Source organism: Athene noctua, chromosome 1, assembly GCF_965140245.1.
Source record: "Athene noctua chromosome 1, bAthNoc1.hap1.1, whole genome shotgun sequence".
In the NCBI taxonomy this organism is placed as follows: domain Eukaryota; kingdom Metazoa; phylum Chordata; class Aves; order Strigiformes; family Strigidae; genus Athene; species Athene noctua.
Window position 1 is genome coordinate 64778578 of NC_134037.1, and position 25401 is coordinate 64803978.

General features: G+C 44.6%; 1 protein-coding gene across 5 annotated transcripts in view; it reads right to left on the reverse strand.

Moving 5' to 3' along the window:
- Positions 1-2255: 2255 nt before the first annotated feature.
- SGK1 (serum/glucocorticoid regulated kinase 1) overlaps positions 2256-25401 on the reverse strand; it is a 79005-nt gene continuing 55859 nt past the window's right edge. The window contains exons 1-12 of one of the 5 annotated variants that reach the window (XM_074896363.1): positions 10448-10759; positions 7659-7734; positions 7142-7217; positions 6584-6688; positions 6032-6115; positions 5797-5928; positions 5400-5512; positions 5074-5197; positions 4646-4741; positions 4377-4532; positions 4181-4270; positions 2256-3491 (exon numbers count right to left, since the gene is read on the reverse strand). In XM_074896363.1, the coding sequence (XP_074752464.1) occupies positions 3324-3491; positions 4181-4270; positions 4377-4532; positions 4646-4741; positions 5074-5197; positions 5400-5512; positions 5797-5928; positions 6032-6115; positions 6584-6688; positions 7142-7217; positions 7659-7734; positions 10448-10679 (1452 nt within the window). In that variant the 5' untranslated portion in view covers positions 10680-10759 and the 3' untranslated portion in view covers positions 2256-3323. Of the gene's footprint in view, positions 3492-4180; positions 4271-4376; positions 4533-4645; positions 4742-5073; positions 5198-5399; positions 5513-5796; positions 5929-6031; positions 6116-6583; positions 6689-7141; positions 7218-7658; positions 7740-7835; positions 8057-9487; positions 9544-10447; positions 10760-25401 lie in introns of those variants that run through there. The other 4 variants (XM_074896365.1, XM_074896364.1, XM_074896362.1 and 1 more) reach the window with 4 other exon arrangements.

The following is a 25401-nucleotide window of genomic DNA, read 5'->3' on the forward strand; positions in this document are numbered from 1 at the left end:
TACTGTCACTAAGAAGCTTCACTTATCTTCCTAAGGCCCATGAAACAGTACATGGCTTATGGTACACAGAGATAAGGAATACACACTAAACCATGTGAAATGTCTGAATTTATGTATTTAAAAGTTTATGTGTGTATCATCAATACACTCCATCCAAGGGGTTTATGAGACCCCAGGCACGCTCACCATACAAAATACCATATAATATTTGGTTTAAGGTTCATTGAGTCTGTTAAGTAAAGCTACTCTGCCAGTGGCAGAAAATTTGGATTATTAGTTCCATTTTGCAAATGAGTGAAATTAAACCACAGATTCAGCTCTTAGTCAAAATAACAAGTAACACCTTTGTCAGCTGGGATTTCAGGAGTCCTAGCCTTTTGCTTCTCATTCCAGAGACTTTTCTCTAAAGGGAATATAGACCTTACAGACAGGAAATTCTGTAAAACAAACAAAATAACCAAATCTCAAAAACAGCCGCCTGCCATAGACTCCCTCCCTTCAGGCATGACTGTAATACATCAGATTCAGGGAGATTAAAAACATGGACAAATTTTTCACCTTTTCTACACTAAAAAAATGAGGCAGCATGTGTTGAATATTCATTGCTAGCAATTGCAAACTTTTGTACAAAGCAGCAGTTGCATAATGAGCCTACGCACAGTACAACAGTTAAAATTACAAACAGACATTGTTTTTTTAAAGTAACCCGTTAAAATAATACCTTACATCTTGGAAAATATGAAAGGCACCCAAGGTACACCTCTGAGTCACTGAAGTTCCATTCTTCTTCATTATTAATTACTTCAGTGTTTTTTTTCTTGAAAAACGATAGATAGTATTTAATATTTTGTTACCCTAGGGCTGCAGTTCTCTGCTGGCATATCTGCAAGTAGCACCTTTCTAACGCCTGAGAAATGTGAGGAAAAGATAACATGCATCACAAAACTTTGTCACTTAGGAAGTGCAGTTTCATTTTCTATAGGAACAAATTAGCACTATATATTTTAACATCTCTAGCAAGCCATCAACATAAAAGATGTTTCAGGCACATTATAGCATTGGAAGACTTTGCAAGGCCTGTCAGTACACTATTTGAAGAGTTACTGAATGCATGAATTTGGGATTGTTTGAGAGGGAAGTGGCTGCATCTCTTTCATATACTAACATGACCTGAAAGGAGAGGGGTTTCTTGGCTGCTATAAATTAGCATTTTCAGCTCTGAGTGTGGTCTCCCAGACCCAGTTTATAGCTCAAGCCATACAGGTTTTTTTGTTCCTACATCCAACAGAGTTACTGCCTGCTTTTATCTTGGAAATATAATGAACAGAAATATCACCCCTATCAGAACTTTGGTTACACTGCTGTTATCGCAGTGGCCTGAGCACAGTTGCCTCTGCCTAGGTTTTTCTCAGCAACTGCTCATTTTGATTCTCTGAATTGCTAAGACTACCAGCTGCAGTAACCGGTAGATAATGGGAGCTGTAAATAAGGCACAGATGCCCAGCCCCTTGTAGAAGGAAGCCATCCATCACGGTGCAGAAGAAATTGAATGGGAGCACCCCAGAAGTAGTTATCTTAATTCTTGGCTGAAAGGCCCTCTTGCAGGCCACCCAGCAGTACCCAGTAATAAAATCCTGTATTTAACAGCTCTATTTTGGATGAATAGTCAGTTTTACCCCATCTGAGTAAGCATATGATCACCTGGTGAAAACCGCCTCCCTGATAGATTCCAGCACACTGGTAAACTCAGGTGCACTACACTGCTCCCATCACAGAAGCTGTGTGCAATGCTCCAGGATGGGCTCCTGCCTAGGGAGCTCACATCAGCCTTACAACAACCTCCTTTTAGCATATGCCTGCAGCACTGCGCTAAAGCAGCTCAAGTTATGCAATTGACCTAAGAACTTAATTCTTCAAGTGTAGTTACGCCTTGTTCACACCAGAGAGCAGTACCTTCACTCTGCTAGAAGCTAACGTTTTGAGTGCTGACATTTGTGCCACGTCAGAGCACCCACACTGATACGCACCCACTTGAACACCCACGGTTGGAAGACCAAGTATTTTGCCAAGGTGTATCCACGATAAAACTTGTATGGGTGTTTGACGGAATAACCATCACACACCAAAGCTAAATTACACAGGTATTTTAGCTGAGTGGCTGCTCAGATTTGTTCTCACTTTTTTTTAAATCTGGCTAAAATCTTTCAAAAAGAAGACCTTTGTTTTAAAATAAAAAATGACAGAGTTTATGAAAGTATTTTTCAGGATTTTACTGCAAACCAATGGGTTTGGTCACAAAAAAATATGATACATATAACCATGTTAATTATATTACATTACAATGATGGTATACATTACAAGTAAGTCTGTAAGTTTAAATATACATCTAGAGTTACAACTGAATGTACAGATCTTTTTTACAATACATACAATCAGGAATGAAAAACCCCCAAATCCCAAAACCATAAATAATGCCCATTTTACAGATGACATCTTTTAAACTAAAAAAAAAAAAAAAAAAAAAAAAGAAAAACCAACAGCTTTGACCGACTGCAGCTGGGGCATTTTGGTCCATAAAAACCCTTTCTAAAAATAGAAATCTTTTTTCATAGCAGCAATGCTTTCTTCAAGCATTTGGATACAAGTAATTGTGAGCCCATTTCAGTAATTTTAGTTGACTGTATAGATTTACAAAAGAAATTTCAAAATTACACTTAATTTATCTTCCAAATATGGAAGAAACAAACAATGCCCCACATTGTGGTATCCTGCAAGTGTCACACTGATGCTTTAAACTAAGTCCATCTGTAGTACGCAGACCACACGCATACCATTTGTTCACATAGTAAACCCACAATAAATGAACTGAGAAACACACTCTGCAACAGGGAAAGCTTTGGAGCTCACAAGATCTCATCAGAAAAAGGCACATTTCATAAAATCCTTATCACATTCACAATAGATCTTCAGGCAAGGCTTTTCGTAGCACGATTTCAAAACAGCTTGTTCTTACTCCTACGATCTGTCGTAGCAGTCTATGGCAGCAGTCACTCTTGTTTTGCTTTCCCAAGGAGACAGCACCACTTTGGGGGAAGAACAAATGGAAATGAAAAGCCTGTAAAGCTCATTTAGAGAGTGATGTGCTCTTCAAAAAAGCTTCCAGCAAACAGTGTAGTTAAAATTAAGGCTGCAAAGCTGCCATGGTGGAAATGTGCAAATTCTGTTTCAAGATGACTGGTCAACTGGCAGTTCCACCAGAAGGCCAAACAAAAATAAAAATAATAGTTGTTATTATTATTAAAAAAAGAAAGAAAGAAAAATGTTCACAAGAAAGAGTCCACGGGTGGGGCATAGGAGAAGCCCAAAAAAGCCTCAGCAGCTTCTTTGACGCTGGCAGTGATGAGGATGCTGTCTGGGGACTGGCCGATGGAGTTGGGGACTGGCTCATCTGTAAACTCCGGATCGAAGTGTCGCAGGTCACTGGGGCCACTCTACGCAAAGGGCAGAAAAGGAAAGATGCAACACTTAGACCCAAACGTAGTTCAATTCAAAAGAGGGACAAGCACCCTTACGCAGAGACTCAGTGTTATTACCTCAGGCCCACTGTTTTAACAGCCTTAACAGTTTCAGTCTTTTTTTTTTTTTTTTTTTTGTATCCTGCATATTGTCTCACTAAAACCAACAACTAAGCTCATGCAGAAGCCAAATACAAACATGCCACACTGCCATGAAGCAGTTCACAGGGGAGGATTTTGATCTCAGAGCTAGTTATTAGTTTAGAAAATGCTCGGAAAGTGAAAGAAAACAACCTCCACAACGAGATCCCTCTCTTCAGATCACGATTTTGACTCTGATGAGCCAAATGTAACTCTGCCCTTGGGAAGCTACTTGCTTTCTACACCTTACCTTCCCCTTTGGTAAGAAGGGGATTATTTTAAAATAGCCATGCAAATGAATCATGTGAGAGGCCAAAAAACCCAGCTAAATTTAGATTGTCCCATCAGCAGAAAGTCAGCTACCACTTATTTTTAACCTTGTCTGGCCAGTCACAGGGGAAGTAAAAGCTGTGTTCCCCAAACACATCTATCTGGCCAGCTCCCCTCCAATTCCTGGGCAGCCCACAAAGACAAGGAGGTAAAAGACACTCTCCATACATTCTATAATTAGAAGTTATACATACCACATTTGGGTTAAAAGGGGGTGTAATCTTCTTATTAATGAGATCATCCCAGTTAATTGGAGAGAAGAAGATGTGATTCTTAATCTCCATCTGTTACAGAGAGAAAAATAGATTCATTCAGACCCAAGCTAATATAAGCAGTATGGCCTAGTCATCCTCCTATGCTGCCTACAGGCAGTGGCCAGTTTGCACTTACAAAGTCCTCCTTGGCACCAAGCCTCTTTGTCCTATCCTTCTGCAAGAGGCCTTCCAGGAGATGTCTAGCTGAGTTAGTAATATTTGGCTTCAGCTGCAAGGGTTTGTTCAAGATGTTGTCGTACATTTCTGCCGTGTTCCTACTGTAGAAGGGTGGCTGTGGGAATGGGAGAGACACAGGTTAGTGAGGCTGAAAGGTGGGCACAGGGTTTCTTGCAGGTAAAGGACAAGTAAGCTAGTTCGTTTTGTCATGAAGGATTTGTTGCTCACCAGGCCATAAAGCATCTCATACAGGACTGCTCCAAGGCACCACCAGTCCACAGTCCGGTCATAGGGCTGCTTATGAAGAACTTCAGGTGCAAGATACTGTGTAAGAGAAGGATGAGAGCTGCATTAGCCAAAAAGACCTTTGTAATTAGGAAAGCCTCCCCATTCTTGAATGAAGGCAGCTTACTGAATCCCAGCAATATTTAATTGACCAGAAAGCTACAAGCTCTTTATAATATACAGGGAGATGGCTCGAGAGCTGTGCTCTCCTGCTCAACAAGCTCTACGTGTCCTACATGTCCTCACTGGCAGCCTGATATTATAAGACCCGTAATACCCCCTGCTTATCTAATCAGTCATAAACATACAGAGGAGATGTCAGTTTTCACTGACGAGGACAGCACTTGCTGCCACTCTGCGGGTGGCCGTACCTCTGGTGTGCCGCAGAAGGTGGAGGTCGTGCCATTATGCTCGATGTTTTCTTTGCAGAGTCCAAAGTCAGTTAAGACAATGTGCCCCTGCGAATCAAGCAGGATATTCTCAGGCTTCAAGTCGCTGTAGGAAGAGATGAAAGAAGACAAATGTTTGTTAGAGGAGCTACGGCGAGAATATTTTATGTATCATTGTTTACAAAATCTCAACAAAGTCATGAAAAATATTAAAAGCAATTCTGAGCTCATACTGAGACCAACTTTTCAATGCGCATTCAACAAAGCACCCGCTTTTTCAGTCCGACAAACTGAACAAGGTTGCTTACCGATAAACAATGTTCAGGGAGTGCAGGTAGCCCAGTGCACTGGCAATTTCAGCAGCGTAAAATCGGGCTCTCGGCTCCAGGAAGCAACGCTCCCTCTGGAGATGGTAGAACAACTACAGGAGACAGAGAGAACAAAGTTGTGTAAACGGCGCCAAAGCCTGCTAACAATGCACTTAATTAGACTCAACATATATAGCTAGGGAGAACAATAGGAGGAAATGGCCTAACGATCCTTTGGTAGTTCAAAACTTGGCAGGCTGGAAACATTCAATCTAGTAACTTTTCCCCCACGACTCTTCCCCTTGCAACTCTTTTATATTTAAAAGGAAGGGTGAAAAAGCCTACCCTACCACCATGCACATGATAGGAAATACTATTTCATTTTCTTACTGCTTACCTCTCCACCATTGATGTAGTCTAGGACAAAATACAATTTGTCTGCAGTTTGGAAGGAAAAGTGAAGCCCGACCAGGAAGGGGTGTTTCACATTTTTCAGCAGGACATTGCGCTCTGACATAATGTGCTTCTCCTGAAAACATAAGAAAACATCAATGCTTAGTACACTTGCTTAGGAATAGCAGTAAAAATGTATTTGATGGACATTGCAATGGCATCATGAAGAAGCATCTTACCTCCTTCTTCTTCAGGATTGCTTTTTTCTGCAGGACTTTAACAGCATAGAACTGCTCTTCTGCCTTATGCCGTGCAAGGAGAACCTGAAAGAGCATAAAATCCCAGAACTGAGCAATACTGAAATACAGAACAACTTGTAAACTTAACTGGAAGCAAGCCTTTCCGTTAACTGCTGAGCACTGTTACATCCCTCTGGTTCAATGTGCAAGCCCTTCGCTGGAAATGCCTAACACTAACCGCTCGGGCAGATTAATCTAGCCCAAAGTTTCTACATCTGATTTCTTTCCCTTCCAAAAGCAAAGCACGTATTATTCCAAAGCACCAGTGCACTGCACTCCCTGGCTCTGTTATGACTCTTTCAAATGCAGCTTCCTTCTCCCTCTCCCCACAGCTATGCAGGGAGCCACGCACTGGAAAGCAGGACATCCTCAGGTCAGGTTTAAATGACCACCATTTACTAAAACCAGTACAAACCCGACCCTCAGGCATTACATAGGAGAGCTAAAAAGCAAATAAATTACTACCGGGAAAAAAAAAAAAGTTAAGTTTACCTTCCCAAAACTGCCTTTTCCAATCACTTTTAAGAAATGAAAGTCTGATGGTTTGGCATGTGGGTTGGATGATGGACCAAGGTTGATCTGTTGTGAAGGACTGGGCTAGAAAAATAAACAGAAACCACATTTACTGAAACAGTTTGGTAGTGAGAGTCTCAACAATGTATCTTTTTTACAAACATAAAGTGACCTTGAAAATGAAGATCAGCACTCTTATTACCACTAAAAATTTAACACTGACCTCCACCGAGTATCTTAATTATCTTATTAGGTACTGCCTAAGAAGAGCGTAACACCCATAGCTTACTTAAAAGTTCTTGCTGAGCTCTTAGCCACATTCCATGATGAAGTAAGAACTAATAAAGCTGTTCTAAAATTTCTTCTCCATGGCGGAAAGATAAGAGCTTTCAGTCTAACTCGATTACTCTTTTTCCCAGTTACATCAGTGTGCTATGACCTGAACTAAAGTAACACTCATGATACTAATTTTGCTATACTTCTATTACTGGCTGATTTGATGTTCTAAAAATGCTTCACTGAGTAAAATCTGCTTACCGGAGGAGAAGGATTAGCATTCATAAGTTCAGGCTCTTGAGGCTGGGAGATTTTCAAGATAGACTGAACTTCAGGGCTGCAAGGATAAGAGCATGCATAATTAGAAGAGTTACCAGACACATCAGCAGATCTTTCCACCAGAGGGCAAGCACGTATCGCGAAAGATGAGTTTTGGTTTGGGCTATTACAGAAGACCATTGAAACAATCTATTCGATTTAGGGGGTAAAATTAATCTAGAGAAAGTAAATTCCGTCATATAAAAAAATGTATTTATGTTCTAAGTATAGTTCAAAATAGGAACGGGTTACCAGAAATCCCATCCAACGTTATTTCTCCCAAACCAAGCGCATGAAGATTGTTTCAAAGTGATTAATACCTAAAAGGATCAATTAACTCTTGCGTAGTAGTCATGCCAGAGGCATTACAGTAAACAAACTTTTTTTTTTTTTTTAACTAGACCTCGCAATACGGAGCGATATTTGTGACAGAAATCCGGCCAAAATTTCTGATACTTACTGCTTGCATGCATAGGAGTTGGTGGCAATCTTCTGAATGAAATCGTTTAGTCCCATTCTCCTCTGTTTCATGAAAGCTATAAAATGACAGGGAAAGGAAAAATAAAATCGTTAAGCCAGCCTGGCAGAAAAATCACAGCCCCACCGAGCATCCCCGAAGCAGCCCCCCGCCGCTCACCGATGAGGATGGCCACCATCCCCCTCATCTTCGAGTAGGTCAAGGTAGGACCAGACGCCTCGGCTGCTTTCACGGTCATTTTAAGAGCGAGGCGGGAGATAACTAACGAGCGTGCGATACCACCGGCTACCAAGCACCGCACTGCCTCGCCGAAGCACCCGACGGCGCTTAAGTGGCGGTGGTGATGGGCGGGACCGGGCGGGGCGGCGACGCTCTTCCCCCGCCCCCCCCCCCCCCCCCGACGTCCTCGGAAGCCACCGGCCGCCTCCGAGGACGTCGGGGGGCGGGGGGGGGGGACGACGACACGACACACACACGAGCGTCGCCGCCTTTGCCATGCCCCTATCTTGGACGCAACCTGCCCCCCCCGCCCCGAACATCCCCACCGTGCAGAACATCCACAAGCAAACGCATCAAATCCCTTGTGGGGTTTTGGGGGTTTTGTTTTGGTTTTTTTCCATAGCAAACTCACGCAGCCCTGTCTCTGCCTCTTTTTCCAACCCTTCTTTTTTTTGCGGATATATAAAGTTTAAATCTGGCTCTGTCCCTGACGGGCACCTCTTCCTCAAGTGTGTGTCCTGTCCCACCTCCCCCGCCGCCGCCCGCGTCCGCTCCCGGCCCCGCCGCAGACCCGTCGCCCCGGGTGAGCGGCGATAAGGGAGGCTGACGTTTCCTTGAAGGAGCCGCAGTGACTCAGGAGAACAAGATTTCCTGCCCGGTTTTCAATAAAACAAACAAATATCCCTTCTGTGCACTGCCCTGATCCCGGCTGGGACATTACTGAAAGGGAAAAAAAAAAAAAAAAACCAACCCAACACACCACCGTCTTTTTTAAGGCCAAAAAGGGAAACAAGTGGCGAAAAAAAAAATTCCAAGTCCCCTGAACTTGGAGAAAAGCGCAGAGATCTGCTTCTAGAAAAGGTTGGGAGATGACCAAGGACTAGGCAAGTGCAATAAAGATAAAAAAAAAACCACAACAGCCCCGCTCCACGGTTCTTGTTCCCACTGCAGACGGTCATTTGGGACACGGTGTACCCGGGACTTGATTGCTCCGTCGATTTCTTACGGGTGCACTGGGGGCGCGTCAGGAGCGCTGGTGCACGAAGGTCAGGAGCACGGAGCACAAGGTGAAACCATGCTGCCGGGGTGCCAGCGAAGGGTCCCATGCCCCCCCCCCCCAAGCCTGCCCCTGGGGCTCAACCCCGCTGGCAGCCCTCGCAGGGGACAGGCGCGCCCGGGGGGTGCCGGGCTACTGCGCGCTACAGCCGGGTGGAACTTTCCACCCGACGGGGCGTCATTCATGCGCATATTTCGCCTTGCTGTCTGGGGGGGGGCGCTGGGCTGAGGCCAGCGGCTCCAGCTGCAACGTGCCCCCGTCCTCTCCTCACCCGGAGACTTTTTTTTTTTTCTTTTTTCCTCTGTTTTTTGTGCTGGGTTTTTTTTTTTTTTTTCCCCCTGCACCTTCTGCTGCTGCCTCCCTCGGCAACCACAGCCTGCCGCTGGGCGGCATCCCTGGGCAGCGGCCTGTATCGTCTGCTTCGGGGGGGGGATGGTGGGTGTGATGGCAAGCACCCCAGCGTAGCAGCCGTCAAAGGCTGCGGCTCACCCTGAGCATCAAGGCGGATGACCTGGGGTAGCGAGATCACCCCCGCGAAGTGGGCACAGATATTAAAAAGCGCCCCAAAGGCTTCATACAGCGAGAGAGCAAAGAGGGGTGCTGGCCGACCACGGTCGCCTCTGCACCGAGCGGCCGGTGGGCCCCTCCCGGAGCGGAGCGGGGCCCTGAGCGGCCCCGCCGCCACGGTGCGGGGAATGCATGGGAGGCGGCGGCAGGGAGAAGCAAGGAAGAGCTGGCTGCGGCTGGCAGGGCTGCTTTCCTCACTCTGTTACAAAAACTACCACTCTCATTAAGGGAAGCGGAGGAAAAAAAAAAAAAAAAACACACAAAAAACCCCAAAACACTAAATAACCCCCCAAAACCAAAAACTTGGTAGGTTGGAATAGAAGCTGCCGGTTTCCTCTGCCCCCTCTGGACTGACTTCAGAGCGCTGCTGATCAACAGCTACTCGAGAGCCGCACTTTTGAGGGTCACGGGAGCTCCCGTCCCCCGCTCGCTGCTCCCCTGGCATCTCCCGCCGGGCTCTGCGACGTGGCGCCCGGCAGCCGGGCACACCGATGCCAGCCCTGCGCGGAGGCAGCCGCCTCCCAGCCCCCGGGCAGGCTCCGGCACAGCCTCCCCGCTCTCCCGCACAACCTGAAGGGGCTGCAGCCCACCTCCCGCCTCCCCGCTCCGCCGCGGCGCCCCGACGGTGCCCGCAAGCGCCCACGGCGCGGCCCCACCGCTGCGCCCGCCCCGGCCGGCTGCACCACCGCCGCGTCGCTCTTTTTGCAAGGGCTCCGTCGCTCTCGCCAGGTCACCTGGCCCCAAGTCACCTGGCCCCTTTCCGTGCCACACGCTGCCCCGGCTGTACCCCCGCACGGCCCCCCCGCGCTCCCCGTATCCCCCGGCGCCCCGCCGTTCCGTGGCCCCGCTGCCGCTGGGGTTATTTCCCCCGCGGGTTTCGGTTTTCCTGCCAGGGCAGGGGGTCCCGCCGGCAGGGCGGTGAACCCACCTTTCAGCGACGACTTCTCCTCTTTGCCCCTCATCTCGCTCCCGGCCGGGACCGCGGGCGGGGCGCGGCAGCGCTGAGGCTGGGACGGGGCTCGCGGCCGCCGCCGTAATCCCAAGTAACTCCCCTTGGCGGCCGGGCGGCCCGGAGGCAGGAGGGAGGCGGCGAGGGCGGCGAGACCGGCCGTCGCTCCCGGTGACCCGTTTACGGGCGCAATACCGAGGGCGGCTGACATGCAGGAGCGTTATAAAGTTCGGCACGGGCCGCCCCGCACACTCTGCCCCGTTGCAACATCGCCCTCAAAATTACTGTAATCAGCGCGCGCAGGCACACACACACACACACACACACACGCACGGGCAGCGCCGGGGGAGGGGAGGGGAGGAGTGGAGGGGGGGGGCCACTCCGGCCCTCACCGAGCTGCCGGCCGCGGTAACCCTGCCCCACGGGAGGAGGCACTGCCCACCCCTCGCCACGGCGCGGGGCCAGCGGCCGCGCACCCACGGCGCGGGTCCCGTGTCCGTATCGCGTCCCCCCTCTCCCCCCCTGAACCTCCGCGCCGGCGGAGCAGAGGCGGGGCGGGGGGGTACCGCTGCCGGCGGGGGGCGGAGGGCCGCGGCTGCCGGCCGGATAGCGCCGGGGCGGGACCGGCGCCCCGCTCCGACCTGGCACCCAGCGCCTTCCGCCGGCAGCGCCCCGGCGGCGCCCCCCGCCCGCGCGGCTCCGCTCCTCCGCCGCCCGCCACCGCCCGGCCCGGCCCGGCACGGCCCGGCGCCGCGCACCCCCGGCCGCGCCCCGCCGCGGGAACCCGGTGTCCCTCCGTCCGCCCGTCCGTCCGTCCGTACGCCGGTCCCTCCCGCCCCTCCCGGCACCCACCTGCCGGCCCTCGCCCCCTCCCCGCGCCGGGGGTGCCGCTCGTCCGCCGGTCCGGCGGCGGCGTTTTTAATGTGGGAGGGAGGAATTCTTCCCAAAGGACGAGTTACTATTATTTGTAATTCACGCCGCGTTTCAAAGTCATGAGCTGGGTTCTCCAAAGCCCGGGGTTGGGCTTAAAAGCCTGAGTGTCCTAAGGTTGAGTTTTAAAACTTTGCTCTACAACGATAGCAGCAAAACCTTTAGTGGTGGAAACAAGTAAAAGAACACAAGCAAGGAAAAGGTGCCCAAAGATACCCTTATTCGCGAGTCAAATCTTACAGAAAAGTACCAGGCATTGTGAAAATCCCAATAAATTGCAAGGGTTTGCATCAAAAATTTGTATAGTCAGTGGGTTAGAAGCATACAGCTATAAAGTAAATACAAAAGAAGAATCAAAAATTACAGCGATGGTTCACACTCATTATTTTTCACCCTCAGGCTCAAATTTTGACAAATTGTCCCGAACTTCTAAATCAATAATTTTTCAAAGCAAATTGAATAAAAATAAAGCAGAAGGTGGACACTGAAAATAAAGGGAGACTCCACACAAGGAAAATTGAAAGTTATAGAACTCCTTGCCCCAGGGCGTGTGCACAACAAAAGTCTGGATGGGTTCAAGAATATCTGGACAGATCAACAGGGGGAAAAAAAAAAAAAAAAAAAGATTTGTTTACAAAGGTGCTGTGTCCGACCTGGAATGTTCCTGGACCACAAATTCTGGGGAGCCTGGGCTGTTTTGGGTGCAAATCACTGAATACTTGCTGTTCTCGCCCTCTCCGTTAGCAGTGCACTGTTAGCCGGTGCCGGTAACCCAGGCTGACCTCCACGGACCTTGGGCCCATACCTTCATTCTGATAGTCTTATATTGCACTTCTGAGCAGAGTGCTACTGATTTTTTAGTCACAAAGTTTAACCAGCTTACAAAACCCCAGGAACTGCTGCTTAGTGGCAATAAGAAAGAACTGGTTTGATTTGTAACTTAGTGTAAAGCATTTGACTCTGCTGTATTCCGTGTGGAAGTAGCACTAGATAAACAGATACTCATCAAGCTCTTCACCACGCCAGCATCCAAACCAGGGCCCTGCTGCTGGGCTGTGAGAGATGCAGAAAGACACAGACTCTGCTGGAACCGTGGGTGACCTAGGCATAATGGCAGAGCAGGCACAATGTGCTGGCTACATCAGGGTCCTGCTGGCACAGAGACTGGGACATGCCCAACGTAAAGCCAGGAGGGATGTGATTCAATTTCTCTTAAAGAGTGAGCACACGCACATCACTAATGTGGGCCTGTGTTGGCCAGTGCACTTCAAAGCGCCTTCAGCAGTAGTAGCTGGACTCTGGAAATATGTCTCCCTGGAGAAGTCTCACTGTTTGGGAGGTTTCTTCATCTGTGGTGGACAGACAGATGTTAATCCTGCCTGACAATGTTTACAAGGCACACAGAAACTTTTCCCTCTTGCCCTTCAGGAAGGTCAGAGGCTTCAGCAACCCACATGGTAACTGGAATTTGTGGGCTCTCCTCCTCTGATTCTGTCCTGGTCCTCACTGTCTGCTGTAGAGGAAGAGTTATGAATGTAATTCAGTGCCTCCATCCTCCAGGAATTAGATTCTCTGATAGCTTCTGAACTTCAGTTTGGCAGTTAATTCAATGCTGAATGAATGAATTCCTGCTTACTTATCTTGCGGAATCAAGACCTTAGGATGCAGCAGGTTGAACTGTTCCTAGAATTACTTGGCTGACCCTGGAAGGAAGCTTCCCTAAATTCTCCAAATATTTTCAGCAGTGTTTGGCTTTGGGTTAATTAAACAAAGGTGGAATTCAAGGCTTGGACTGAAGGAATGACATAGCCCACAAATGCAAAGGGTGATGGCACTCCTAACAGCATCTGTCTCCTGAAACAAAATCTCAAAAGCTTTTCTTTTCCTCCTGTAAATCCCCAACAAACAAGTTCTTGTGTCTGACCTTGCAATAAAGTTTCATGTGCAACAGCCAAAACTTTCAGTGAAGACCTTCAGACTGCCCCCACAAATTATGTCTACAAGTAGCAGCAAATAGATAAGGTACTGGGTAACAGCATTAATAACAACCCCAACAGAGATTTTAAATCAGGAGCTTTCTAATGTTGTCAACAGGTCTGCTAGACATTGTTCTGACAGGAGGTTTATTGACTGAGGACCCTATTGATCTGGAAACATCTAATTGATTTCAGTGTCATATTTTGCCAAACACAAATTTGGAACATCTTTTATTTCCCTTTTCTGATGCTTACGGAGCAGGTTTACTGCGTTGTCAATAAGAGGCTTTAGTGCCAAGGGATTATGCACACAGGATCACAGAGTGATGCAGGGCTGTACTGAGGAAAAAGTAATTCCCGTCCTTGTAGAAAGCAGTGGAAAATTACAGCATCCTTTAGATGCACTGACCTCTAGTTAAAATAGCTGATAAACGATGCTCTAACTTCCATTTTAATTCCAGCACACTGATTTGAGTCTAACGGATGGAGTTGTTGTCACTGTGACTTTATGAGCAAATGTTGCAGGTATTTCAGGCGGTAGCAGTCAGAGAGGGGTGACTTGCAGCAGAAGCACATTTATATGCCTTTCTCTGAGCGTGCCCCCTGCCCCAGGTTAGTATAAATCCTTGCACTATTGTGGAGCCTCTCTAGCTTAGAGTCCTCATAAAACCAGGTTGGATGACAGATACTAGAATTCATTATTGTTATGAACTTAAAATGATGTGTTGTGACTGCACAGAGTTTGGTCTTACCAGAACTAAATAATTCTAGTATGGCAAAGGAGGTGAACACATACGATGGAGACGTGATAAAAAAGGCTTGTGAGAAAAACGAAGATTCTTAGTGATGCTATGAATTCAGTCTGCTGGTTTCCTTTGGTCACGAGGCAGCTGGTACGTGAGGAGCTGGTACATGCTCCAGAATGAACAGTGTAAGCATGCACTGTCTGCAGGCTCTGGCACTCAGATTTTCCTTGCAAAACTTTTGAAGTATAATAGCAGAGATGGATTTAGGCATCTTCTATCAAGGACACTATCTGAACAAGTTTCCCTGTACCTCTCACTTGAACAAATGTGCTAAAATACAGATGATCACTGATCTAACCTAACTATCAAGGTCATCTCTCTTTCCCTTATCTCTTCATCTAGTGTTCCACGAGGTGCTTGCTACCATGATATCTCAATGCCTTTTATGTGTATACAAAGCCCCTATCATCACCATTCTAGTTCATTATCTCAAAAGAAAGATCTCTTTAAGCCTGTAAGCCCTCCAGCAACATTGGAGTTAAGGCATCAAATGCTGTAAATAGTGGGCAAATTAGTCAAAGAGAGGAATTTCTGCTAGAGAGAGGTTCATCTGGCTGCTAACTCAAAACAGCAACTTAGATTCTCGGGGATGAATTGGATATGAAAACAGAGGCCAGCTGAAGGGTGGCTCACACTGTCAGGTCTTAATGCTTTTCCTCTTGGTGATATCACAGTGTCTCTTGCCATTATGGTGACTGCTTTAATATTCCTTATTATTTCTAGGAGATTTTCTTTCAGGAAGTGTAAGAGGCTTCCTGGGCAGAAGGATGCAAAACGTGTATGCTAAACAGGCTTTATGCATAGGGATTTCTCTCCCATGAGCTATAATTTTAGGACATATTTGCCAGTTATCTGGGTCCTTTGTTTTCAGTGAGCTTGTTACAGTATTTCTGAGCGTAGACTAATTAGTCTAAGCTAGAGAGTGAGGGAAGAAGTGTTAATTTTGCCCTAGGTAAGTGGTCCAAAATGGAGTAAAAATACTTATCTATTCATTCATAGTATATTTACCCTTCTTAAGTTTTGGCACTTGAGTTAGGCATATAGTTACCAAAGGTACCCTCATTGGTCAGAAGAGACAAACAGGCACCCTGGAGGCAACTCTGTGCATCTGTGGCCTGAATCAGGCAGTGTCTAATGTTTAGTTGAAGGACTTTGGGTCTGAAACTCACAGATAGGCAGAAGCTTTTTTGAATTGCAGATGTTTGGGGTTTTTTCTTATTTCTTAATCTTCACATGTAAAAGATGTGGATTAATTTAGAGGATCATATTGAGAGATTTGGTCATTTTTTCCCTGATTTATACATATTTACATGAAAAGATAAAACCTTAGGGCAAGTTTAAACACCATACATGATAGGCAGAGATTCCTGACCTGGCGCTGTACAGTCTAGCTATGGACCTGGATGAAGATTTGCAACATTGGTATAATGCTCCATAGTGCTCCTCAAGGATGAATTATGTACATCATTGCTTCCAGCTAGTAGCCCTGTGTGATTCTGTACTGTGCTGGATAGACAAGACATACCAGGTTTCCTGAAATTAGTTGACGTTATCTTGCCTTGCACTGTGCCTGATATAATCTCAGAGAGATGTGAAAATATTAGTTCTATTTTATAAAAATGGGAATTAAACCACAGGGTAGACAATGTGTCTCATCTGAGGGAAGTCTGTGACAGAACCAAAAACTAAATGCAAAGTTAACTTTCTCCCGTTCTAATAACTGGATAAAGATGAGTGTACAGCAGTATTTATTCCGTATCTGCCAACCTCATTCACGTAATTACAGGCGTTGTAAAGAGACAATTTAAGATGGCAAGAGCCAGAGCAGGCACTGCAGGCAACTGCTATACCTTGGTGGAATGCTACGTAAATATCTGATGTGACTATAGCCCTGGTTCCCTTCCCACAGCAAAAAATGTGGGACCTGGAAACACTGACACATAAAAGGTTGTGATTCAAGAAAGGATCTGAATCCAGATTTGCAGGGAAGGGAAGGAAGCGTAACTGTATCCACATTGAACTGGCAACTGGTAGCATCACCTGCCACCATCCAACATGTTGGAAATTCCAGGAAAGTGTTTTTCCTGCAGCACACGATCACCACAAAGAATATTACTGTAAGACAAAAAAGTCCTACAGCTGTTTCACAAGCAGACACAAAAAGAAAAAGCCACAAACATCTGCAGCATTTTTTTTTTCACTTCCAGATGCTATTTTTGAACCTGTTCAGTCATTCATTGCACTGTGAATCTCTTTGTAGCATTCCAATTAGTCCAATTTTTTTTTAACACCTTAAGCCCTAAAGTGAATTGGCAACCTTTGATACGTGTTTCATTTACTTTGGTAGAAGCTGCCTTTACTTTTTTGTAAATGCTTTACATGATTCCACAAAGAAGAGCTTAACTTCAGACAGCCAAGCTCAAATGTTTTGGCCATAGGTTTATGAGACTTCAGGACCAAAAGGAGCTGCTAGAACATCTAGCCTGGCTGTCTGCATTACACAGGCTTGCATTTGCTGCTATGTATATCAGGTCCAATAACTTTACCTCTGAGATTTCTTGTCTCTTCCTCTTAACTCAAGATTGACTATTTTAAAATTTTCATCCAATTCAAGGATAAGAATCATGAGGTTTTGACAATCAGACACCCACCCATGCATAACCATGCAATAGACCACATGCTGTGAGTATATGACCTTTCCAGACTTCACCAAGGGCTTCCTCGCCCCAGTGCATCTGCAGCTGCTCCTCAGCACCCATATGTTGGGTGTTGCTAACCCTTGGATCAGCTGGCAGATCTCCATGTGGGAGCTCCCACTAACTCACATTCATCAGCCAGGTGATGAGCACCTGGGCACAGCCTCCGCAGCTGGCACAGCTGAAGCTGGAGGCAGATGTGTATCCCAGCCCGTTTAGTCAGTGTGCAAGGCAAACAGTAACCATAGTACCACTGATCTGACACACATTGGCTGCGCTGTCATTTTGCCCTCATAAAAAAAGGATGCAGATTTGGAAGTGTGCCATGCTCCAAGTAGTTGCTGATTCTTCTGTAAAGCTTCCCATCAGAACCTTGTAACACTGTGCTTTCTTCCAGAAAATATTTGCATATAGGAATGGGGAAGAGCAGGTCTAGCGTATTGGATTACTGGCGAATGCAGTGTGACTGGTGTGTAATTCTCAGTGTGACACTAATATCTATACCTGCAATGAGATGAACCTCTCTGCCTAGCTGAGTATCATGCATTGCTCTTTCATACAAGATAGACAATAATGCTGTAGAATATTTTTTCAGGGACAAAAGAAAAAAAGAAGTAAGAGAATCAACCGTCTCCATATTATTTTTAATAGGGTATCAGAAGAATTAACTCCAGGAACTCTGGCATGTTGCAAACACGTCTCAGCCTGCTGTAATATAGGTAACATTACTAAGCAGTTTGCGTTTTGTTGACAGTGGAGTTCTTTAGAAATACAGATAAACTTCCAGGTGAAGAAACTTGAAGCATGAAGAGGTTAAGCAAAGTACTGTCCAGTGAGATAGAGTACTGAAAACAAAACTTTTGGCCTTTAGTGTTGTACGACTTGTGTAGACAGATGAACCACTGTTCATAATAATAATAAATACACTGTTTAAATACAGAAAAGCTGTGCACGATGTAGCTGCCGATGGAAGCTCTAGTCACTTGCAAAGCATAGAACTGAAGACTTCTCTACAGTTATAGGGAATTGTGTTACTAGTGCTGTTATTCATGAATTTCACTTAGCAATGATTTTCACTTATGCATGTTTTTATCCAGAGCTCTCTAAACCCTCACACAGGCAAATATTACCAGTGGCATTTTAAAGAATGAAGAGATGGGGAAGTTGATGGGAAAGATGGCTTGGGTCATTGTCATATGATGAGCTTGAAATAGAATAAACATTCTGTAGGGCTTGTGACTTTCAATCCCATGCTCAACTTATTGGACATATAGCCCACCTCCTACAAGGCAAAACCTGACAACAGTTTTGCTCATTTAGTAACTGACCCAGACTGCTGACTCAAAACAGTGGTTTAAATCACAGCTGTTGGACTCTGAATTAAAATCAAATGCTGTCTTCTCCCAAGGTCCATGAGGTTTGCAAATAACACTCTAGTTTTGACCTGTTCCACAATCTTGAGATTCTTACGCATTTTACAGAAACATTGTGTAGGCAGAAAAGGAGCAGAGAAGGGAAGAGAATTTCTCAGAAAGTTTGCTTGTGCCAGTGTTTGAGATATGAAAGTATAAAGTACACAATAAGCTGCATATGCCAGATTCAGCTGAGTAGTAACTCTGTATCTGCATAATCCTTTTTTGATTTCACTATACCTGCTTCAAAATGATAGTAAAGTATGCTCAGTTTTGTCTGGAGGTAGCACTCTGAAGTATTTTTTTACAGACCATGTTTTTCTCATATTTAGTATTAAGTGTACATATATATTTATCATTGTGATCGTGGTTTTAATTTATTATTTTGGTTTTATTTATCCTATTGTATTTAACCTTTCTAATTTGAACAGTATACACAGAACTTAGAACTCTTTCATCTAGTCTCAGGTCACACCAGTGAAAGATCTGTAATCACTCAAGCCCCAGAGCATTCACCCTGGTTATTTCAAGTACATTTGTCTTTAGGTGCTGCAACCACAACTAGTAAACTTCCAAGTCACTTTGGCTGTGTGAGCTGAGTCATAGAATAATATAAAAGGACTTCTGTTTGTGCGTTTGTGCTCACTGGAACATACTTATATGTGCAATAATGACTAATGAACCAGTGAACGCCTTTGTTAAAGACAGCTTAATAGGAAAATGTGATTTTCTCTTGGGGGGGGGGGAAGGTTGTTATGATGTTAGAAACTGTGAGAACTAACATTAATTCATTAATATAATGAATATTTTATCTTTATACATATTTTCATTCTAAGATGTGGTATTTTTAAATATTGAAGAATATTGTGAGCCTGAGACATCAGGTCCCACTTTATTGTGTAAGCCTATTTGTGGCTGCAGGGATAGGAAATCAACTTCTCTGAGTGTTTCTGAGTATCTTGTGCCTTCCCCATTAAGAGTGACTCTCAAATCCTGTTAATTCAGATATTAGGTTTCTGGAAAACTGTCCATCCACCACCTTGTGTAACACAGCTATAAGGTTTAAATTCACAAACACTACAATGAAGCTAAACTTTGAATGTTCACTCGCCTTTATCAAGATTGTTTTGAGAGTATTATTACTTTTATTTCTGTGTTTCTTTTGCTTGACTGATTACTTAGAAAAAAAATTGTGACTATTTTTCAGGTCACCATCTTATGTTTAGTGGACTACCAGTACTGCCACAGGTCGAGAAACACCTCGGTGTGGTATCTAACACTGACCATTAGTGCAGATGAGATCCTGGGCTATGTGGACCTTTGGTTGGACCAAAGTGGCAATTCAAATGCTCTTAAAGCAATTTAAGAATACTAAACTGATTAAAAACTATTTTATCAATATATTACAGCTATTGACTTGTAAAAGGTCTCCTTTCATCACTCACTATAAATTTCCTGGAAGATCTTTAAATAGATTTAAAAATCACATTTTACTGTGAATTGGCTGCACAGGAAGAAAACGAGGCTTCCAGGCTGTACACCGTCATTCATGAGCATGGCTCAGCATTCTGACACTTCTGTGGGGCCGGCTTACAAGAAATGTGGAACTGCTGAGATGCTGAATTCTTTTCATAACACGAAATGTTTAGACTGTTAGGAAAGAAAAAAAAAAAAAAAAAAGGAACTGGCGTGGGAGTGCGTGGGGAACTCCATATAGAAAGAGGAAGTATTGTGTGACTGATCAGGAAATGGGTACAAAGCATCTGTTTTGGTAGTATTTTCACTTGTTTTGGTGGCATTTCCATAGTAAGTTGGAATCTGGCCCTAAGTGTAGGTATTACTTCACTTCGGAGCAAAAGGCAGGCACTAATTTGGAGCAAAACACACCAGCTGTCAGCATGAGCACATAGCAACACAGCACAACAGCTGAAGGCAGGTCACGCACAGCACAACATCCCCCTGACACTGCAGAGTGTTGTGGAGCCACTCTGGGCTGCAAGAATCACAAACAATGCTCTGACTTCTATAAAAAGAGAAAGCTATTTTCCAGGCTGTCTTTTCTGATGGGAATTGGTTCTCTTTTGACTTCAGAAACTCTGAGATACAATCCCATCTGCACTACAAAAACTCTAGGGAAGTATGCAAGGCAGGAAGGGGTCAACATGATGAAAGCCCCTTCTGATCCTGCCTGGCAAGGCACTTCTTTACCATGCAGAGATTTGTCAGGAGAGAGGTTAGTCCTCATCTTCCCATAAACACTGGATGACTGGAGTACACTGCCAACACTCGTGATGTCAGGGTTGTTCACTTTCTTTGGTTTTGTCAAGTGACTTTTTAATTATTTTTTTTTGCCAGAAGCCAAGTCCAAAAATATGACAGTTTTTCTTGTGTAAAATGAAGTTCTGCTTATGCGTTAGCTCTTGAGCAAGTTGTTAGTCAGATCTTTGCAGAGTTGTGGGGCGGGTAGTGTACTGCCCTCAATGCAGTGAAGTCATTTTTAGAGGAAGTCCTTGTATGGACAATTTATTCATTCTTTTGGAAGACTTCAAATAGCATTTCCAGAAGGACCAATTAAAATTCCAGATTTTGTTCTCCTTATTCACTTAGTTCCTCAGTCAGCTGGGAGGAAGAGGCAAGCCTGGATACTGCAAGTGCGCAGCATGGAAAGCTGAGACAAAATCCCTGAGTGAGGGTATTTTGGAACTCCCCCTCCAAGACATAAATGTAATGCTCCAACAGAGTTATAAAGGGTCTGAAATAAATTAAAGATATATTTCAAGGACTGTCATAGTAAAGCTCCTGAGCAACATACATATTTCTGCACTGCTCCCTTGCTCCTTTTCAGTCTTGCTTTTCCTGTCTTCTTTCCGTACTTTCCACTGCCCCTCAGTGATCCTTTTTCCTTAGTCTGCTCCTGCATTTCACTTTCTTTTCTACCCCAGGCCTTTCTTTCTTACTGGCTGCTTCGACTTGAAGCCAGCATCTGAAAGCAACATCAGCAGCCACAGTCACCTTCAGAAGAACATCATGAGTTCAAAGTCATCTTCAAAATTATTTCAAGTGAAAGAGATCACTTTCTCACATTTTTATTTCATAGGGTGGACTCAAATGGAATGTGGAAAACTGCACAGTTTTGGCCACCCAATTCAAGAAGGATGTCAAGAAACTGGAGAGAGCAAGAGTAGAGGGCTACCAGGATGGTCAGGGGTCTATAGCGCATAGGATCACTGGGGAGAGGCCGAAGAGCTAGACTTATCTGATGAAAAGGAGGCCAAAGGCAGCTGAAGAGCAGCCTATGACTTCATGACGAGGAGCTACAGTGACACCAGATCTACAATGACTCAGCGGTGGCAGAAGGTGCAAAAGGGAATGATGGCAGTAAGATGAGTGTTCAGCTTGGGCATTAGGAAACAAAATGCCCACCAGGAGGGTAGTGCAGCCTGGGAACAAGCTTCCTAGAGAGTTGGAGGAAACCCCATCCCTGGAGGCTTCCAAGCCTCAACCAGACAAAGCCACACTGACCTGCTCCAGTGCTGGCCATAGCCTGACCTTGGGGTGGGATAGGCTGAGCAACCCCCAGGGCCCCTCTAAGCAGCACTGTAACACTGCAAAATCATGTACTTGTCCTCTCAAAACATTTAGTGTAGAGTTTGCCATGCTGTCCCTCCGTTAGCCAGTTCCTCCTGAACTGGAACAGGAGGCATTTCCTTTTTTTTTTAAGGTAAGGATAATGTAAACCAACCCGAACAGTTGTGGTAATTCTGGTATAAGTGAAATACTTGTGAATACCTCTTAACTCTTGCTTTAAATTGAAAGTATTTAATGCAGACAGTGTCCCTTCAGTTTTCACTACCTTTCCAAAGTTTACATTCTTGCAGGTACAGGAAGATGGGTAGGCAGAGCACAATGCTGAGAGTCTAGCAAGCGTGTCCAGCAGAGCAGAACCTGTACTTTCTGTGGTTAGAACTGTGTCGTAATTCTGATACATCTGTCCTGTACAACAGATGTAAGAGGAAAAAGTTTGTGTAGACAAAGTATCTCTATTCACCAGTCAGGCTGCTCCTGAGCTACAGTCTGATTCTGAAGTATTCCTGCAGATTATGTTACATTTAATATTAAAGGATATGTATAGACCCCAGGGCATGGTAGGTCACCCTGTATTAGAAAATATACTCTCAGTTCTACAAACCAGTGTATTTATTATTCGGTAGGCAAGTAGACTCCATAGTTTTAGTGGGATGATTCACATCCATGTGATGATGCATACGTGTGTTTATAGAATAAAAGTCCTTTATTTGTAGTTTTAATATTTATTACTTTTTCCTGAGTTATTCTAATGAAATCTTTGGTTCCCTCCCCCTCCCCACCCCTCCCCACCCCACACCCCCCCACACCCACCCCCCCCCGCTGTTCACAGGCATCCAGCACTTTTGTGGAGAGGTGTTTCTTTTACAGTTTCCAATTCCTTCTTATGAATAAATTCAAATTCACTTATTTTTACTGGGATGCTTTAAATACTTTAAGACATAGGATTTAAGCCACAATCTTGCATTTGCTACAATTACTTTTAACATACTTGCAAACTTAATTTTTTGTGCAGCTATATTAAAAGCAACAGCAATTTTCCATCTGTTTTAATTTGCAGTAAATGAGTTTATGTTGCTGTGTTTTAGGCAGACAAGAGCTTGTCTTCTTCAGTAATTATCTCTAGACAATGCTGTTTGAATGATGTGATAAGCTAAATGAAAATAATAGAGTATCTCAGGTAAACTAAGCAATTTCATTCCAACATACCAAAGTCTGATTATAATAAAAGGTTTTGAACTCATTTCCCTAACCACTGAACTGATATTCACAAATTGCCTTCTGAGATGTACAGTGACAAAGCAGATACAACTCTCTCCTTGAGACTGTGGAGGGTATCAAGGAACGACATGATTGTTGACATCATTTAAAATGAATGCTTTTTCATACTGGTGACTGGGATCACGCCCCTTACTCCCCTGGTTCCTGAGAAGTGGGAAGGTTTTTGAGGCTTTAAAAGACATGATAGATGTCGGTCATTGCTACATTTTACAAGAAAAAGTTTAAAATGTAGTTTCTTCTCCATGTAAACAGAAGCCTTCCATCTCCTGTGTAGGAGCTGGATAAGCAGTAGGTTTCTCTGAGGAAGCTTTCCCCTCTTTCCTAAGGCAATGAGTCTGGACACAGCCACCTCTCTGCCTAGGGCCTTGAAAGATAATTAGGGAAAAATGAATAGCAAACCTTAGTTAGCCCTTTTCTCTTCTAAAACACATTTACCTCAGAGTATTTGCATGGTGTGAAAAGAATTAAATGTCTCCTTGGTCAGTCTGTTCTGTGGGATTCCTTTCTGCTGTGTGATGGTAAGGACTGATGAACACCCGAGGTGCCACTACATGGTACACTACCTTGGTTAGGGTTCCCCCTAACCTCGCCCTTTGAGAAGTGTGGTCACACAGATTTCTCTTGAAAAATATATTGCAGAAAAATATAATACAGAGAAACCTTGTGCTACCATTACAAAAGAAATAAAAAATGTGGGGTTTGCCTTTTTTGTCTTTCTAAGGAAGCAACATGGGCACATTCCCAGTTTCAAGGTCACTTTTAGAAACAACAGCAAAAAATACAGAAAGTTAGAGTAGCTATTTTCCTTTTTCTGTGGGGGCATCATTCAATATGGCTTTTTTAATTAGGTGGTGGTGTTGTTTTTTTTTTTTTATAACCACCTCTTTAAGTTTATTTCAATGCCTATAAAATACATAGCAATAGTTCTCCTTGGGCAGGAGCCAAGCCACGCAAATGAACAACCAGGAGACTCCTGATACTCAGCTTCTCTTCTGTGCCACATTTTCCTAGAACTTTTCTCTTGCAATAACCATGCTTCTGTGTGTTTTATTGATCAGCTGCATAACTGCACAAAAGGGTTGTGGATGATGCCGCTTGTACTGCTCTTCAAAAATATAACACTCTCCTATAAGGCCTAGAGTTCTTTTCACTGTGAAGACTCCAGGTAAAAGGGCTTTCCATTAGGTTTAGCCAGCCAAGATGTGGATCCCTACTGGGGAAACAGGACCCCAGACAGAATAGAGCTGCAGTTTGGATACTGGCTGGAAAATACATGGTGGTGAAGGAAATGTTAGAGCAAGAAAAAAGGTCAGATCTGGATAGCCTTCTGGCAACTGGCAGAGCAGTGGATGTGGTACCTCCTCATCACTCTGCTGTTTTCTTTGGTGGCTTCTTTTCTATCCTCTTGCCCTCCCTTACCTTCATCCCCCACCACTGCACCAGTGTAGCAGTTCCTCTAGGAATCTCATCTGCTGCCACACTGTGTCCTATCTGCATGGGCTCTCCAAGACAACGGGACAAAGGACAATAACGTAATGTAATTCTTGGAACAAGGACAGAAAGGTATAGGGGAGTATTGAGAAATCCCCACTGCTGAGGGTTTTTAAGAATAAGTTAAACCCAGCTCATCTAGCCTTCCTTCACAGTCAGCGGAGAGAAAAGGACACAGATAGGGACTGATTCTTCTCCTCAGACAGGAGATCTCTTGTAGGTCAGAAGAACAGTGGGTGTTCCTCTCCATTCATTGCCACAGAAATCAGAATGACAACTTGTGACACCACTACCCCCTTGGCAGAGGTTCAAAGTCAGGTGAGATTATGGGTTTGGTTGATATTTGAGAAAAAGCCTTTGGAGCTACAGGTACTGGGAACACAATTTTTCACCAAAAATTTAGAATGAGCAGTTACCACATTTGGATTGCTTCCAAATTGGAGCATCCGAGCCACCATGGAGCCCTGCTTGCTGCCTGACACTGATGGCTGCAGATTGGCACGAGGCTGTCCTGCAGGTAAATCTGGAATTACTTCACATGCCTTCAACCTAGACTGTTACATTTCCTTTTCAGTGCAAGTTTGGTATGACACAGAGAGAGACATTTATATTAACTGCAATTAAGCTCTATTAGGCCTTTGATCTGCTACCATGTTGTAGTGTATAAATGAATACATTAAAAGAAAAATAAAACGTGAAATAATTATCTTCTGTAAGTTGCAAAGCTGAATTTCAAGCTGTGCCTTTAGAGCAGTT